This window comes from Odocoileus virginianus, chromosome 14, assembly GCF_023699985.2.
Source record: "Odocoileus virginianus isolate 20LAN1187 ecotype Illinois chromosome 14, Ovbor_1.2, whole genome shotgun sequence".
NCBI lineage: Eukaryota > Metazoa > Chordata > Mammalia > Artiodactyla > Cervidae > Odocoileus > Odocoileus virginianus.
In genome coordinates this window covers 42,647,107-42,666,614 of record NC_069687.1, presented here as the reverse complement: position 1 = coordinate 42,666,614, position 19,508 = coordinate 42,647,107, and the positions used below count along the sequence as shown (strand labels likewise).

Genomic DNA, 19,508 nt, shown 5'->3' with positions numbered 1-19,508 from the left:
AACAGACCCCAGGAAGCATAAGGCCCAACAGTTCCCCCTCAGGGCATTTAACCACTTAGCCACAATTGACAGACAAATCCTACAAAAGTTCAATGATGCTTTCAAGTTGAAAGAATGAATGAATGAAATGAATAAATGAATGAAATACAAGATTTCTATCAACTGGTGCACCATGCCTTTTACTGTTCTATAATATATGGATGTCTGATAACATACAGAAGGAATATGAAAGATAGCTTTATGAAATATATTTGGAAATTAGAAAATCAGATCTGTGATTTTCTAAGAAAAGTGAACAAAGTTTAATTTGTGATTTGTACTTTGAAGTAAACGTAAAACTGACTGACTTGAAATAAGGCATCTCTATTTTATTTTGATCCAGAATAAGTCAGCTATTATATATGATTTACTTGCCAACATGTAGAAGGAATGCTTAGTGCATTCTGACTCTCGAACTGTGATGTTTCTTTGAATCTTCCTCTCTTGAGTTCCAGAGAAAAAACTCCGTGATATCTGTCTTAGAGAATCTAATGTGACACGGTACTGCATATCTATAAAAATAAACAAAGAATAATTGGCAGGCATGTTCATTTGGAGTTATTATCATGTGACCCAGCTCATTAATATTATAGAAAAATCTCCAGAGCAACCAGTCAATACAAGTTATTCAGCATATTCACACTACTGTAGTACAATGGTATTTGCAGTCATGAAGATAATCTTGAGGAACTCTAAAGAACTCTCCAAGTTTGCAAGGCTTTTAATGTTTAATTACACTTATTGAAAAATGTATATGTATGTGTACACACACCTACCTACATACCACCTAATTTCTTGACCACAGGGGTAAGTTTACTGGGTTTTCACTTAGCTTTTTTTTTTTTTAATTTAGAAATGTTAGACCCCTGTTTAGAATATTGACTATGTTGTATTTCAACAGAAGCAAAAATATACATTAATGATATTTTTAACTTATATTAAAAAAGATGTCATTTTTGACTATTCAAAGGATATAATAAAATAAGCTAAATAAATAAAAGTTTAATAAAATAGGCATACCTCAATAAGGAAAACAAGTTAGGCCTTATACCTTATATGAAGGCAACAATCTTTCTTATTTCCTTGCTTAATTACTATATAAAAGTAAGACAAATAATGTTGCATATGATAATGTAAGTCATTATTTTCATTCCTATACCTCATTTATCTTCCAGTCAGAGGTTTACTGCAGATCATAAATAGGCACATGTAGTGTAAACTAAGAAAAGTAGATTTTAAGGATTAATCATTTTTCTCATTCTACTTATATTTGGTTAGCAGACTAAACTACACTTGGGCAGCCTATGATCTTCACAGTTTTGGCTCCAACATGTTTCAATATCATTAAAAACTGCTTTAGGAATTGTAGAATATAGGCAAAAAAGGGATACACAGGCTGATGTAATGTGCCTGAGAACACACATGGGATCTGTTTGACCCTAACAAACAAGGGTCACCTTCTGATTGGAGCAGAGATCTCAGGAAGATGGGGGCATTCAGGTCCTTTGTAATATCAGTCTTACTGGAGAGAGCCCAGTCTTCAACTCTGCCTTAGAATTGGTGTCTCTCTTTCTCTAGCACTTGATTGTTCAGAGTAAATAGGAGAGCCAGAGGAGAAATAGGGAAGCCAACTATGGAAGGCAACCAAATAGAAGTATGCAGTTTCTGCTCCAGAATTTACAGGTTCCATAACCCACTCCTTCTACACTAGAAGTTTTTTCAAGATTCAGTATGCTCACAGAGGCAAATGTGATGTAAGATTCCTATCATTGAGGGGAAGAGACTATCTTACTGGATTCATCCTGTGGGGGCAATAGAATACACTGTCCTCCTGCTCCAGAGTACTTTTGTACGTATGACACTTACCAGCCTCATAAACCATGTTTTCTTTGGACTTCAATTTCACATTGAAACACACCGTGGCATTTATACACACTGTTTCCTTTCCCTCCACACGGCAGTTTTTCTTTTGAATATTCACTTTATTGGGTTCAAAATTCATGGTCACTTTAACAACAGCCACATCGCGAGACCTGCAAACGCATAAGCCACGGGGGAATCACTACTTATTTTCACATTTAATGCATGGCCATCCTTTTGGGAGTGCAAAGTGAGTCATCTGAGATGATCCTTCTTTGTATGCAGCATGGATTCTCAGGATGCCTTTCTCTCATGAAGCTTTGATACAGAAGAGACTGTATCTGACGTTCTGAAGACACCCTGGTTATTCTGGAACCAAGTTAGGCATTGGGTTCTGAGGGGTGACAGAATATGTCGCCCTAAAATATCGGAGTTTGGGACATGCCATCACAAAGCATGTCACTTTGGTATACTGATCATTTGAACTGCAGGCACTTAAAATACAACAAATGCTGAGAGGCTTTCTCAGAACTCCAGTTAACTGCCTAAAGATGCATCCTCTAAAGAGAACTCAGTTGTCATAAATCTTTTCCCAGGAGTGTCATCAGCCAGAGAAGACTGACTTATCACAGAAGAGGAGGCTGGAGGGGACACCACACCCAGACAAACTTTGTTACAAACCGTTTTACCTCCCATCTATTCTTTTAAGGGCCTATTCATCTTTCCTAAAAATCGTTCATTTTCCCTAAGAGGCCTACATCTCCCTTTCCTTTCCCTATTAAGATAATTTTGAAGTGTGAATTCTAAGCTACCTCAGAGAGTTATTCAATATCTCCCATGTATACATGAGGTATATGTGTTCTAATAAACTTCTGGGTATTTTCTGGTTTTGTTTGTTTTAGTTTTTTTTCTGTTAATCTCTTTGATTACAGAAGTCTCAGCCAGGAAATCAGAAAGGTACAAGGAAAATTAATTTTCATTCCCTACAATTGATAGGCCAAGGAACTGTGATTTCCTATGATAGAAAAGAGATGAAATCAAGTGGCCAGGTGCCAACTCAGAACCAAAACCACAGTTTCAGCACCTTCGAGTTTGTTCCCAACCTGGGAAGAGCCCAGAGAACCCCTGGACAACTTTGTTGCACTCTAATACTTGTCTGTTCTTTTGAAGGGTCAGCCCTGCTCCTGTTTCTGGGAAAGAGAAGCAGAATGGCACGAGAAGCACTGTGCTATTTATTATTATATACATGCCATTTATTATTCATTTACATTTTAAATTAACTTTCATAACAAGACATATTATTTTCTCTGCTTTATATGTAACTAAGACTTTGAGAGATTATTTTGTCAGAAGCTGTCTAGGGATTTAAACTAGGATTTAAACCCAGTCTTTCTAATTCCAATGCCTGGTGATTTCCACTAATCCAAAGTGAGAAGACAGTAATCCAAAATTAGGCAAAGAGAGTATACGGAGCCTGAGGTCAACGCCTTAGAATGAAGCCAGTATAATTGTTAAATACCTTTATCTGGCTTCTGCTTTGCAATCAGACTGGCTCTTAGAGTCTGCCTGCCAATATAGGAAATGTGGGATCAATCTCTGGTAGGTAAGATGCCCTGGAGAAAGGAATGGCAACCCACTCCAGTATTTTTGCCAGGAGAATCCCCTTGGACGGAGGAGCCTGGTGAGCTACAGTCCATGGGTTGCAAAAGAGTCAGACACGATTTAGCAACTAAACAACAATGATCGTGTGAATACCTAGGACTCTGCTAATGTTTTTGCATTTAAAAAAATTATATTTTTTTCTTGTAAAAATACTTACCCATAGAAAATAGGAAAACATAAAAAAAGAAACAAAAAATACAAATCAGTTGTAATTCTATCACCCAGCACTAATAACCATTCAAATACATACATATATATATATATATATATATATATAGAGAGAGAGAGAGAGAGAGAGATACACATATGCATATACAAATGCTGGCCCAGATATATATATAAGCATACCTACTTAAAGATATTATAAGCAACTTTCCAATATTTCTGTTTTTTTGAGAACATTAGGAGAGTCCCAGGGACTGAGGAGCCTGGTAGGCTGCTGTCTATGGGGTCACACAGAGTCGGACACGATGGAAGCGACTTAGCAGCAGCAGCAGCATACTATTCCAACAAATGCGTGAAACATAATCTATTTATTCAAACTTCTCTTATTGGATATGTATCTTAACTCCTTAAAAAAAATCTAAAACCTACAGCACTATGATTATTCTAAAGATCACACATCTCTAATTATAGATTGTATCTTTAAAAAATTTTCAATTCAGTTCAGTTACTCAGTCATGTCCGACTCTTTGCGACCTCATGGACTGCAGCATGCCAGGCCTCCCTGTCCATCACCAACTCCTGGAGCTTGCTCAAACTCATGTCCATCGAGTCGGTGATGCCATCCAGCAATCTCATCCTTTGTCTTCCTCTTCTCCTCCCACCTTCAATCTTTCCCAGCATCAGGGTCTTTTCAAATAAGTCAGTTCTTTGCATCAGGAGGCCAAAGTATCAGAGTTTCAGCTTTGATATCAGTCCTTCCAATGAATATTCAGGACTGATTTCCTTTAGGATTGACTGGTTTGATCTCCTTGCAATCCAAGGGACTCTCAAGGGTCTTCTCCATCACCACAGTTCAAAAGCATCAATTCTTCAGTCCTCAGCTTTCTTTACGGTCCAACTCTCATATCCATACATGACTATTGGAAAAACCATAGCTTTGACTAGATGGACTTTTGTTTGCAAAGTAATGTCTCTGCTTTTTAAATATGTTGTCTAGTTTGGTCATAGCTTTTCTTCCAAGGAGCAAGTGTCTTTTAATTTCATGGGTCCAGTCACCATCTGCAGTGATTTTGGAACCCCCAAAAATAAAGTCTCTCACTGTTTCCATTGTTTCCCCATCTATTTTGCCATGAAGTGATGGGACCAGATGCCATGATCTTAGTTTTCTGAATGTTGAGTTTTAAGCCAACTTTTTCACTCTCCTCTTTCACTTTCATCAAGAGGCTCTTTAGTTCTTCATTGCTTTCTGCCATAAGGGTGGTGTCATCTGCATATCTGTGGTTATTAATATTTCTCCCTGCAATCTTAATTCCAGCTTGTGCTTCATCCAGCCTGGCATTTCGCCTGATGTACCCTGCATATAAGTTATATAAGCAGGGTGACATTATAGAGCCTTGATGTACTCCTTTCCTGATTTGGAACCAGTCTATTGTTCCATGTCCAGTTCTAACTGTTGCTTCTTGAGCTGCACACAGATTTCTCAGGAGGCAGGTCAGGTGGTCTGGTATTCCCATCTCTTGAAGAATTTTCCACACAGTTGTGGAAACACAACTGTTTGTTGTGTTTGTTGTGATCCACACAGTCAAAGGCTTTGGCATAGTCAATAAAGCAGTAGATGTTTTTCTGGAACTCTCTTGTTTTTTCAATGATCCAATGAATGTTGGCAATTTTATCTCTGGTTCCTCAGCCTTTTCCAAATCCAGCTTGAACATCTGGAAGTTCAGAGTTCACATATTGTTGAAGCCTGGCTTAGAGAATTTTGAGCATTACTTTGCTAGCCTATGAGATGAATGCAATTGTGCAGGAGTTTGAACATTCTTTGGCATTGCCTTTCTTTGGGATTGGAATGAAAACTGACCTTTTCCAGTCCTGTGGTCACTGCTGAGTTTTCCAAATATGCTGGCATATTGAGTGCAGCACTTTGATAGCGTCATCCTTTAGAATTTGAAATAATTCAGCTGGAATTCCATCACCTCCACTAGCTTTGTTCATAGTGATGCATCCCAAGGCCCACTTGACTTCTCATTTCAGGATGTCTGACTCTAGATGAGTGATCACACCGTCGTGGTTACCTGGGTCATGAAGATCTTTTTTGGACGGTTCTTCTGTTGTATTCTTGCCACCTCTTAATATCTTCTGCTTCTGTTAGGTCCATACCATTTCTGTCCTTTATCGAACCCATCTTTGCATAAAATGTTCCCTTTGTATCTCTAATTTTCTTGAAGAGATCTCTAGTCTTTCCCATTCTATTTTTTTCTTCTATATCTTTGCATTGATGACCAAGGAAGGATTTCTTATCTCTCCTTGCTATTCTTTGGAACTCTGCATTCAAATGGGTATATCTTTCCTTTTCTCCTTTACCTTTAGCTTCTCTTCTTTTCTCAGCTACTTATAAGCCCTCCTCAGACAACCATCTTGCCTTTTTGCATTTCTTTTCTTGGGGATGGTCCTCATCACTGCCTCCTGTACAATGTCAGGAACCTCTCTGTCCATAGTTCTTCAGGCACTCTGCCTATCAGATCTAATCCCTGTCACTTCCACTGTATAATTGTAAGGGATTTGATTTAGGTCATACCTGAATGGTCTAGTGGTTTCCCCTACTTTCTTCAATTTAAGTATGAATTTTGCAATAAGGGGGTAAAATTTTTAAAAAAGAACATATTAAGGCTTCTTATTTATTTATTTATTTTCATTTATTTTTATTAGTTGGCGGCTAATAACTTTACAATATTGTAGTGGTTTTTGCCATACATTGACATTAATCAGCCATGGATTTACATGTGTTCCCCATCCCAATTCTCCCTCCCACCTTCCTCCTCATCCCATCCCTCTGGGTCTTCCCAGTGCAACAGCTCTGAGCACTTGTCTCATGCATCCAACCTGGGCTGGTGATAGTACTTGATAGTACTTGTTTCAATGCTATTCTCTCAGAACATCCCACCCTCGCCTTCTCCCATAGAGTCCAAAAGTCTGTTCTGTACGTCTGTGTCTCTTTTTCTGTTTTGCATATAGGGTTAGCGTTACCATCTTTCTAAATTCCATATATATGCATTAGTATACTGTATTGGTGTTTATCTTTCTGGCTTAATTCGCTCTGTATAATGGGCTCCAGTTTCATCCATCTCATTAGAACTGATTCAAATGCATTCTTTTTAATGGCTGAGTAATATTCCATTGTGTATATGTACCACAGCTTCCTCATCCGTTCGTCTGCTGATGGGCATCTAGGTTGCTTCCATGTCCTGGCTATTATAAACAGTGCTGCGATGAACATTGGGGTGCACGTGTCTCTTTCAGATCTGCTTTCTTTAGTGTGTATGCCCAGAAGTGGGACTGCTGGGTCATATGGCAGTTCTATTCCCGGTTTTTTAAGGACTCCCACACTGTTCTTCACAGTGCCTGTACTAGTTTGCATTCCCACCAACAGTATAAGAGGTTTCCCTTTTCTCCACACCCTCTCCAGCATTTATTGCTTGTAGACTTTTGGATAGCAGCCATCCTGACTGGCGTGTAATGGTACCTTGTTGTGGTTTTGATTTGCATTTCTCTGATAATGAGTGATGTTGAGCATCTTTTCATGTGTTTGTTAGCCATCTGTATGTCTTCTTTGGAGAAATGTCTGTTTAGTTCTTTGGCCCATTTTTTGATTGGGTCATTTATTTTTCTGGAGTTGAGCTGCAGGAGTTGCTTGTATATTTTTGAGATTAATCCTTTGTCTGTTGCTTCATTTGCTATTATTTTCTCCCATTCTGAAGGCTGTCTTTTCACCTTGTTTATAGTTTCCTTTGTTGTGCAAAAGCTTTTAAGTTTCATTAGGTCCCATTTGTTTATTTTTGCTTTTATTTCCAATATTCTGGGAGGTGGGTCATAGAGGATCCTGCTGTGATTTATGTCAGAGAGTGTTTTGCCTATGTTCTCCTCTAGGAGTTTTATAGTTTCTGGTATTACATTTAGATCTTTAATCCATTTTGAGTTTATTTTTGTGTATGGTGTTAGAAAGTGTTCTCATTTCATTCTTTTGCAAGTGGTTGACCAGTTTTCCCAGCACCACTTGTTAAAGAGGTTGTCTTTTTTCCATTGTATATTCTTGCCTTCTTTGTCGAAGATAAGGTGTCCATAGGTTCATGGATTTATCTCTGGGCTTTCTATTCTGTTCCGTTGATCTATATTTCTGTCTTTGTGCCAGTACCTTACTGTCTTGATGACTGTGGCTTTGTAGTAGAGCCTGAAGTCAGGCAGATTGATTCCTCCAGTTCCATTCTTCTTTCTCAAGATTACTTTGGCTATTCGAGGTTTGTTGTATTTCCATACAAACTGTGAAATTATTTGCTAGTTCTGTGAAGAATACCAGTGGTAGCTTGATAGGGATTGTGTTGAATCTACAGATTGCTTTGGGTAGTGTACTCATTTTTACAATATTGATTCTTCCAATCCATTAACAAGGTATAGTTCTCCATCTATTTGTACTTCTTTGATTTCTTTCATCAGTGTTTTATAGTTTTCTATGTATAGGTCTTTTGTTTCTTTAGGTAGATATACTCCTAAGTATTTTATTCTGTTTGTTGCAATGGTGAATGGCATTGTTTCCTTAATTTCTCTTTCTGTTTTCTCATTGTTAGTGTATAGGAATGCAAGGGATTTCTCTGTGTTAATTTTATATTCTGAAACTTTACTATATTCGTTGATTAGCTCTAGTAATTTTCTGGTAGAGTCTTTAGGGTTTTCTATGTAGAGGATCATGTCATCTGCAAACAGCGAGAGTTTCACTTCTTCTTTTCCTATCTGGATTCCTTTTACTTCTTTTTCTGCTCTGATTGCTGTGGCCAAAACTTCCAAAACTATGTTGAATAGTAGTGGTGAGAGTAGGCACCCTTGTCTTGTTCCTGATTTTAGGGGAAATGCTTTCAATTTTTCACCATTGAGGATAATGTTTGCTGTGGGTTTGTCATATATAGCTTTTATTATGTTGAGGTATGTTCCTTCTAGTCCTGCTTTCTGGAGAGTTTTTTTTTTTTTTTAATCATAAATGGATGTTGAATTTTGTCAAACGCTTTTTCTGCATCTATTGAGATAATCATATGGTTTTAAATCTTTCAATTTGTTAATGTAGTATATTACATTGATTGATTTGCAGATATTAAAGAATCCTTGCATTCCTGGGATAAAGCCCACTTGGTCATGATGCATGATCTTTTTAATATGTTGTTGGATTCTGTTTGCTAGAATTTTGTTAAGGATTTTTGCATCTATGTTCATCAGTGATATTGGCCTGTAGTTTTCTTTTTTCGTGGTATCTTTGTCTGGTTTTGGAATTAGGGTGATGGTGGCCTCATATAATGAGTTTGGAAGTTTACCTTCTTCTGCAATTTCCTGGAAGAGTTTGAGTAGGATAGGTGTTAGCTCTTCTCTAAATTTTTGGTAGAATTCAGCTGTGAAGCCATCTGGTCCTGGGCTTTTGTTTGCTTGGAAGATTTCTGATTACAGTTTTGATTTCCGTGCTTGTGATGGGTCTGTTAAGATCTTCTATTTCTTCCTGGTTCAGTTTTGGAAAGTTATACTTTTCTAAGAATTTGTCCATTTCTTCCAAGTTGTCCATTTTATTGGCATAGAGCTGCTGGTAGTAATCTCTTATGATCCTTTGTATTTCAGCATTGTTTGTTGTGATCTCTCCATTTTCACTTCTTATTTTGTTGATTTGGTTCAAAAATAAGGAACACTTTATGAATTTGTGTGTCTTTGTTGCACAGGGGCCATGCTAATCTTCTCTGTATCGTTCCAATTTTAGCATATGTGCTGCCAAAGCGAGCACCATATTAAGGCTTTTTAACACTTTAGTGACAAAGGCCTGATAATGGGTTTTAACCAGTGTGCCCTTTCACCAGCAATGAATGAGTGAATGAGTGTGTGTCGTTTGGGTCCTTCAGGTATAAGGTTGCCTTGACCTCTTCCCACCGCACACCTCCTCTCTGCTCCACACAGATCTTTACAGCACCTATGGCTCAGTCTAGCCCACAGGATCGGGCTCTCCCGGACATCCCTGACTCCTGTGTGGGCCTCTATTTATCGCCTGCCAGCTGTACCCTGTCAGAGTTCCCCCTTCAGTGCTGTAAATCTCCGTCTTCGTGTTTCATTATTCTGGCTTGGTCCATTTTGCTGTGTGATGTCGGGAACTTAACTCTGTCATTGGCCCATCAATGATAAAGCCTTGACTGGGGGCAGGAGAGGCCAGAAACAAGTTTTCAGGGCTTTGAAAGTAGCCTTTGACACAAATTGGAGAATAAAAATGGCCATTAATAACTTTTTATTTTATTAATAAGCTAATTAATTAATTAGATGGCATTAGTGAACATATCTGACTATTGATGAGGATGTTACAATTAACTGAAATTAATTTGGGGATGCAGGCATTTTAAAGACCGAGAGAAGACATTATTGTAGATGCTTTTACACTTGACCAACAATATAGTCAGTCAGTGATGCACAAACGTCTAGTTCTATGCACTATGTAAATGAATGAAGAGTCAGTTATCCCTAAAAGCTTGTAAGTAACTTAAATTTAGGGAAACTTTCTTGTTTATATACATCCTGTATGAGGCCGTCTTTTTCTCTATCCCCTCCTCTAAGCGGCATGACAATCACATAATAGATAACCCACATTAGGAGTTGATTCTACTTGTTCTTTTAATACAGGTGCTTTATTTTTAAGATTTATCAGTTTCTTAGATTCCCAAACTACATAATTTTTTTCTGAATATTGGAGCAAAAAAAGAAATGGACATTTCGTATACAAACTGTGATCATACTCTGAGCTCTGGTTATTTAGTTACTAAGTCATATCCCACTCTTGTGACTCCATGGACTGTAGGCTGCCAGTCTCCTCTGTCCATGGCATTTTCCAGGCAAGATTACTGGAGTTGCTATTTCCTTCTCCAGGGCATCTTCCTGACCTATCTTTAAAATATTATCAGATTAACTGGATGTTATTAAAATACATGCCTGCCAATGTAGGAGACATAAGAGACTGGGGTTCAATCCCTGGGTCAGGAATATCCCTCGGAAGAGGGTATGGCAACCCTCTCCAGTATTCTTGCCTGGAGAATCCCATGGACAGAGGAGCCTGGCAGGCTGCAGTCCAAAGGGTCTAAGAGTCTGAAGTTGCAAAGACACGATTTAGCACACACATACTCAGGCAAGGACTCAGTAATGTGTCATGTCAATTTGTGGATGCTGTGGATCAGATTAATTGGCTGTTATTAAAATACATACCAGAAGAGGGCAGCACCACCAAGGCCCCCAATAGTGACATCAGTCAGACCATCACCATTTAAATCCATTTCTCCGTGAATAGACTGGCCAAAAAATTTAAGTGTCTCGCCATCTCCCCCTGATGGAATACGCTGTGAAAATACCAACAGAGAGTTTTAATGTCAGAAGAGTCTCTTGAAAAACCGTTTCAAATAAATCTGATAACTTGGATTGGTTGACAAAAAATTAAAATGAGAGATCTTTTGGAAACCTGCCCAAGAGGCCCCTCATGTGGGGACAAGAGGAATTACTTAGATGTTCCCAAAGGATATTCTTTTTATAGTGCAGACAAAATCATTTCAGGGTTATTGACACCAGGGAGAGGGAAAAATATTATATAACGTCATCTTGTCTAATCCTCAAGGAAAACATTATGAGTAATTGGCTCTGCTTTCTAGTTTCTGTTCAATTCCATTACACAGAGATATTTAAAGGTACTGGAAACACATCATACAAGCAAGACGGGGAGTGGAAAATTATCCTAGGGTCAATTTGGGGTTCACTGAACTTTGAGGCTGGGTATAAATAATACATTCCATCAAATACATTTTTCAATATGTGATCTTTACTGTCTGTCAAAAATGGTACTGAAAGTCAAGAGCATAATAGATTCTATTTCATTCACATGTATCCACAGTGCTGGGAAGCACAAATGAATATGGAGTTCTGATGCACATTACCATATACAATATGTTTGGCATCTGCACTTCCTAACTTAGCTCAGGTTCAAGCTGATAGCATTTTAACAGAACCTGATGGCAGGAGTCCTGACTGACAAACTCTCCCTAAACTTGAAGTCTCCTTTTCCTATCTTCCACTTAAATGTCATAAAACTTAAGAAGCCAAATAAGGTAAATCAAATGAAAACATTTTTCAAGCCTAAAGGTTTGTGGTTCACTGGAAATTGTTTCCTTATATTTTTCTGCAGAGAAATCAGGAGTTACTGACCCCACTGCTTCTGGAGGGCTTGATTCAGTTTGGTTCTGGATTATTCCATATACAAGCAGCACCTCTAGTTACCATAGAAATGAATGAGCACATCTCTCACCTATTTTTGGGAAAGCATTCTGCCAATAATTAAACAAACTCAACTCTAATATTTTTTATTGCTTTTGTTGCTTAAAGCTGCATCTTGATTTATCATCATTTTACAAAATAATTGCTTAAGAGAATCTAGTCTACTTACTAATGATTTTAAAATCCTTATTTTTATATTACAAGTGCCACTCCATTAAGTTTGAGGTATTGAACCGGAATGAATAATGTAAAGAACACAAGAAAGAAACTCCTTCTTCCAGTACCTGATTCCATCACACTCCAATAGTTAATATTGCCTGTTTTCAGTTATGAAATACTGTGAAGATTTTTAACAGAAGCAAATCACTTATTAAAAAGATAGGAGTGTTGTTAGGGAAAATGTTACTGAAATATGCCCTTTATTTTGTTTTTCACTATTAATGCCATTATGACAATGAAAAATTAAGGACAACCTCACAAGACATGAATAGATTTTGAGAATTCTGTTGACTATGGAGCCAAAGAACATTTACAAAATAAAAAGAAATAATTGATGCTCGGTTTTTCTTTTCATATGTTAGAAAAGTAGTGAATTCTATTTTATTTATAAGTAGTTGTTCAATGCCCAATTAACTATGGTTACTTAAAAACAGACAATTACATTAGAGGAATCCCTTTAAATTCTTTTGCTTTTGTACTACATAAAACATTTCTGTGAATGGACATTTTTCTTATGTAGGAAAAAGTTCTAATTTATATATTAGGCTCTAATTTATAGAGTCGTTAGCTGACAATAATTTTAAATCAAGAACAATAGAAATCCCCTGCAGGTTAAGCTTAATTATTCATATTTTTTTCCAAGAGGGATTACTTGGTAGAAAATTATAAACCTTCAGAAGTCCAAATTTATTTTTATGAAAATACACCAATTTAATTCACAAATATAAACTTAATGTGATTTTATTATAAAAACATGGGTACTGAATATAAAAACAATTTCTTCTCCTTTATTAGCTAAATCACATAATTACTATTCTCTTTCTCAGAAAGTGGTACCCTCTGTTTAGGATCAGACACACTGTAGTTGGTAAATAGCATCATTAAAAAGTGCTCTTTTGTTCTGCTTTTTTACCATTTCAAAAGATCAAGTCAATTGTAAATCAATTATCCTTCAATTAAAAAAAAAGATCAAGTCATGAAGACAAGGCATATACACAAAAGAAAAACTAGACAAAACAATAAAATATCCAATACAAGTAATTCTACTATGAAGAAAACTTAGAAATCTAGTTTCCCAAGAGTCAGAAGAAAAAATTAAATAGTTCGTGAAGCAAGACAGGTGATACCTGGTATTGAACCCATTTATCAATTAAGGGCAAGAATCACAGGATTAGAAATAATATAATAAACCGATGCTTTCTCAATGACTAATAAAACTAAAAAAAACCCATACATGGCAACTGACTGTATGACCATATACCATTACTGTATTTTGGTAACATCCACGGCTGTTACACTAAAATAATAAATAAATGAAGGAATCTGTAGGTTTCATTTCTCACTTGTGCATACTCTTCTCTTATAGTCTTGCCACTTCCGTGATAAATGTACACGGCTCCTCCGTGGTCATCTTCCAGGGGCGCTCCAATCACTATATCATTAAACCCATCGAGGTTGAGATCTTTCACAGCAGCGATAGCTGTTCCGAAACGAGCCCCACATGGTTCATTTTTGTTTTCCTTTGTGCATGAGTTGTGCTTTAGAGATGAACAGCAAGTCTGCTTAATGGGTTCCAGGCTCATTTGATATTCAAACCTTGTCTGGAAGAAAGATAAACAGAATCCTTATGGATTTCTGTCATAACTACAGCAGAGCAAAGTTTTAAAGTATGTACTAAATCAGGGCTATTAAAAACCATTTGGACCTGAAGGATAAAGTTTGCAAAATTTCTTAAGAAGTGTGTCTATCTGAGAGCAAAGTTAGAAATTTCCACGAACAGATTTTAGGAGTGTAGGCAAGGATGTACTGAGGATTTTAATGGAGTCTCTTTTTAATGTAATCGAGTGAGTATATAATTCAACAGCAGCCTTTTAAAGCTGAAGAGCTGAATTTTTAAATTCTCAATTTGTGTCACTATCCTTTCTTTATCCATTATTGTGTTTTTCAGAAAAGTCTTTCTATATTCTTCCCTATAAAGGACAGAAATAATGAACAGGAACACAGTTTCTTGGGAAAAAGGGAAAAACAGTATAGGACCAAAAAATGTTGACAGGAGGAATCAAAAAGATGATAGGGAGAAAGATACATAATTTATGATTTAAAATAATTAAATGGGAAAGACTAAAAATTTAACAAGCTAAATAGATACATCCCAACTCTGCTGTGAACAGCAAAAATTCTTCTAATGAAGAAGTCAAAAATTATTTCACTTAGCAAATGATGTCTGAAGCTAGGATCAGAAAAACAAAAATCTCACCGCAGCTGTCTGAAGTATTCCAAAGACCACAGCAGTTTGCTCAATGTTTGGTGTGACTGCCTTAACATTCACTACTTCTCTGCATTCTCTCCTCACTCCTACCTTTACACACACACATGTGTGCCCATACACACTCACACAGAGCTTGAACTGTTAATGTGACCCACTCCTAGACAGAGCTCACAAATGGTTGCCCTGAGAACTTGGCAATTTAGTGAAATTTATTTATCTTTATTCTATATACTCTTGATAAAGTTCACATTTATAAGCAGAAAATATCTAAGTGTTTGAGTTATTTTGCTACAATTCTAAATGTTCATTGAGAGGCTGAGGGGTTAGTGAGGTAGATTGGCCCTGAAAGCTTCTTTGTTCCTTTTGCCAAAGTGAGTGAAAAATGAGAATATTATTAACTGAAATTTTAAGAAACAAAGAAAGAGATTTTCCTGAATTTCTACCAAAGTAACTGTTACCTGATTCAGAGCGTAGACATACACTTTTCCTTGTTCTTCCTTCTCTCTTCCCATGAACATGGGAGCCCCGACTAGAAGAATGTCAGTATTAGAATCTTTATCAATGTCAATTGTCGTTAAAACACTTCCAAAGTAGGAACCAATCTAGGACACAAGACAAAACAGAACAAAACAGTCTGATAAACATCAGAACTTCTCAAGGAAACTAAAAACCTGCGTTTTTCTTATACCAATCGAGAAGAATATCTGGGATTCAGATGACCAAGGAAATGAGATATAGAAATTGATGCTACCTGAGGGCTCTTTATTGGTTCTGCATGAAGTTAATGAATATTAGTTAGTTCCATCCAGGAGGATGAGCAGCTGTCATATTAGAGTCTGTAGCTTGAGAATAAGAGTAAGGATTTTCTTTGGATTTTTACCCTAACTTCTCTTCTGCACGAATCAGAAAAGACTAGTAAGAATACAACAATTTTTTAAATGAAATGAACAATACAGGGCATTTCCCAGTGGCTTCAGTATATGCTAAATACAGTAAGATGAAAATATAACCTGAAATATACCACAAGTAATTGAATTGTCTCGGAACATTGGGGCAGCATATTTTACCTTAGAATCTTAGAAGACTGTCTACTTGACAGAAAAGGCTAAGTCTTGTCCCAGCAGCCATGGGAGATAGAGGAATATAAAAGGATTGCTGGGGGACCATGGTCTAGCAGGATTATATGTTCTCTTTAATGACAGGGATGAGTTTTAGGGAAATTCAGGGTACTTGTGCTTCACTAAGTACAATAACTTTCCCAAATATTGACCTGTGTTTGAAATTTGATGCTCTTATAATTTTTTCTTTGAAACTTCCTGTCTTGGCCTCCATGATGTTACTTTTGTTCTCCTGGTTCTACCGCTATATCATAGATCACCCTTTCATTTTGACAACTCCTTTCTCTCCTTCCATCCCCTAGATTGTGACCTCCCCTAAGTTCAGACCTGCAACTATTCTATTCCCTTAGATAATTAATCCTTCCCTAACAATCCCCACTATCTTAACTAGCAAATTTCACTCCATCCTCTGCAAGACCCATAGTTCCACATTTTTACACATTGTTAGACATTTAGACAGTTGCTAGACGCTGATTTTTAGAATGTCCTTTTCTCACAGGCTTATAAAGGGTTTAAGAAGCCTTTGCTTTTTAGATTGAATTAATTACAAATATAACTAAAATTTTTTAAGATCTGACAATATTGGCCCTTCATTCTTACATGGCAATAGCCATCCAGAGTTGAGCAGGGGCTAAGCCAAAAGCTGCCCAGGCCTTGGCTCCCACTTCCTGTTGTCTTCTGCCCAGTAGCTTTTTCATTGCCTCCCCTCCCTGCCACTTGCAACCATTTGAATTTGCGCTCACTGTTATAGAAAACTTATCTAAAACCAAATACCACTAAAAAAAATTTTTTTTTAATTGCTTTAGTTGCTGACATTTTAATCATGGTGCCTTCTTTCTCCCAGACTTGAAATTCAAATTTTTCATGATTTATTATCATTTGTGATACTCTCCTCAAGTGCTCATAAGTATTTTTTTTTTTTTACAAATATTACATTTCCTGTCTTTTAGGCAATTAATAGAGTGATAATAGATCTAAGGGGCTTCCCTTGTGGCTTAGTGGTAAAGAATCTGCCTGCAATGCAGGAGATGCAGGAGATGTGGGTTTGATCACTGGGTCAGGAATATTCCCTGGAGAAGGAAATAATGCACTCCAGTATTTTTGCCTGGGAAATCCCATGGACAGAGGAGAGTGACTGCTTATAGTCCATGGGATCACAAAGAGTTGCACATGACTGGGCAACTGAGCATGCAAGTATACAACAGACCTAAGATATCATCCAAATGATTTATTTTACAATCTTGTCAATTCTTCCTTATTTATGTCCGCCACATCCTTTCCTTTTCCATTTTTATTGTTGATCTATCATTTCAGATTCTTTTCACCTCATCCTTGACCTCCAACAAGAGCCTTGTTTTTATTGCTGATGCATTTTCTGATTATGGGCAAAGGGCTAATAACACCCTCTCACCTGCTAAATGAGAATCTGACCTTTGGCTTACTCTGTGTAATATGACGAAAGAAGGATTTCAACTACAACACTTAGCAACATTGAGTGTGGTGACAAAACCTCTGATTGGGATGTTGCATTTAGGCTGGGGGGAATGATAAATACCTGATGGAAATAATATATTTTGGGCTTCCTAGAAAGCAGTGACTCTTGAAACTTCATGCCTTTAACAAGACCCAGGGAAGCTATGTGTATGGTGCTACTAGAAAAGATCTTGCCTCCTGTAGGGCTTTAAAGCCCAGGCAGCAACTGCACCTGCTTGAAGCACCTGTCTCTTGGCACCTCAGCTGAGCCATTTGCTGGGTGCCTGTCAGGGTTCCTGCAGGAGAGGGAGGCTGGCACTGCCCTGCCCTTCTGAGTATTTTGTGTGTGTGTGGGGGTGGGGTGGGGCAGGTAAACTAGAGAGTTGGAATATTTAGTGAAGCCCAAGAATGCCTCCATCCCATGAGGAATGTAGAATAAAATTAACACAATCTCATTCTAAAATACTTGGAAAATGCAGAAAACTATGAAAAAAGGAATAAAAATTACTTACTTAAATTGTTACAATTTAATAATAACCAACAATAGCATAGATGTTTCTTTCAATTTAAAAAATATCTATATATAGTTATGTTCACATATTGCATATATAGTTTTTCTTAAATTACTTTTAATATTCAATATTATCAAAAGAGAATTCTCTGATTTTACATGTTACAAATTATTTCCCATCACCTCTAGGAGAAAATCTGAATTCTTTACTCTACCACTCAAAACCTCATACAATTGGTACCTACTTTTTTTAACTGGCTCTTTCTGCCTATCTACATTGTCTTTCCTCTAGACTAGCCCACATTTTATCTCCTAGGAAGACTTTCTGTACCAGTCCTAGCTTATGGCTCTTTCCATCTTCTGAATTTACTATCTGTGGCACTGGTACTTTCATACTTCTTACTGTCTGAGATTCCTTTTGCATTTATTTATATGTCTGTATCTACATCAGCATCTATTTTTCTTACCTCTATCTCCATCTAGCTGAAATTTTCCTGATGCCAAAGATGCAGATAAGTTTACATACCTCCAAGAAGCCTAACATGAGATCCTATATACCGTGGATGTTGAATATTGGTGTGCTGTTTTTTAAAAAGTTTAGGACAATAGATAATTCAATTTACACAGGAAGACTATGAATGGATTAATTTAAAACAACAAGTTTGAAGCTTACCTGTTCTCCATTGAGTGTCTGGAGAATCCTGATGTCTCTGCCCTCCATCCTGTAGATGATAACCTGGCCTGTATGATTGTACCTTGGCTGTCCAGCAATGTAGAGCACATCTCCAGGAATAGTGGCAGAGTTTACTGTGTAACCTAACAAAAGAGAGATGCCAGATATACTTGCTGGCCCCTTAGAGTCTGCATGGAATAAATTAAGATCTATTTTAAATGGCTGGGAGAATCATTTTTATATGTTTATATGGACGTCTCTGTTTTTGAAAATAAATGTTTTCTTTAATGCAGGTAAATTTGTGTTGGTTACAGCTTTTAGTTTGTTCCCTGATTATCTACCACTGTTGCTTCATTCTGAAATGTATTTTCCTCCAAACCTTAGATTTTCACTGTTAAAAGGCACAAATTATATAACAATGACAGAAAAACACACATACACAACTCTAGTAATCTCAATTTACTCTTTGGTAATAAACCAACTGTATTTCATTTGGATGCATGTGTTTATGCTATAGAAATTGATAATTTTATACAGTTGGAATCATAGTAAATGTAAATCTTTTTTGTATCATTGTCTAGGTTTTTAACTGTAATTTTAAGTGGCTGAAGCTTATTTATCTGAATTGAAGTGTAAATGCCTTGTGTTTATACCTCAGGATCATTTCCTGATGAAATGGTGGCATTTACGTGGTTTTTACTTTTTTGGCATAATACTTAAGTCTCCAAAGACATCTTTGAGCCCTTACTTTTTTTTCTTTCCTTTGGACTTTTTTGATGACAAATTTCAAAGAATAGATTACCAGATCAAATTTTTAATGGTTCTTATAACATCTGACAAATTGTTTCCAGAATATTTGTACAAATTCATTCCACGAACAGCCATTGGAGAGGGTAGTTTCACCAAAATTTCACAAACATTAGGTATATAACTATTATTTAAAATTGTGGATGCTCTACTAAATGTTAAACAATATAACTTGCCATGATTTTCATTTTCATTTGTTTGATTAAAAGTGAGCTTGAATAACTATCTCTCATGTTTAATCATTCCTCTTTTTAATTGAGCTTTCATGGCCTTTAAAATTTCAAAGTCTTTAAGACTATTATTAATTTTGAATGAAGAATTAGATTTATTGTTTGTATGTCTAGAGGACAGAGCTAAACAGATAAAAATAACCATGTGCAGATTTCAACT

General features: G+C 36.8%; 1 protein-coding gene and 1 non-coding gene across 2 annotated transcripts in view; both read right to left on the bottom strand.

Annotated features, from left to right (window-relative positions):
- ITGA1 (integrin subunit alpha 1) overlaps positions 1–19,508 on the bottom strand; it is a 225,181-nt gene that overhangs the window by 30,337 nt on the left and 175,336 nt on the right. Inside the window, exons 16-21 of the mRNA XM_070476666.1 lie at positions 18,312–18,454; positions 14,995–15,138; positions 13,611–13,868; positions 10,993–11,123; positions 1,906–2,072; positions 415–551 (exon numbers count right to left, since the gene is read on the bottom strand). Of these exons, the coding sequence (XP_070332767.1) occupies positions 415–551; positions 1,906–2,072; positions 10,993–11,123; positions 13,611–13,868; positions 14,995–15,138; positions 18,312–18,454 (980 nt within the window). The remainder of the gene's footprint in view (positions 1–414; positions 552–1,905; positions 2,073–10,992; positions 11,124–13,610; positions 13,869–14,994; positions 15,139–18,311; positions 18,455–19,508) is intronic.
- LOC139038329 (U6 spliceosomal RNA) lies at positions 9,429–9,535 on the bottom strand. Its single transcript, XR_011491322.1, has one exon. It is a non-coding gene; the product is annotated as a U6 spliceosomal RNA (small nuclear RNA).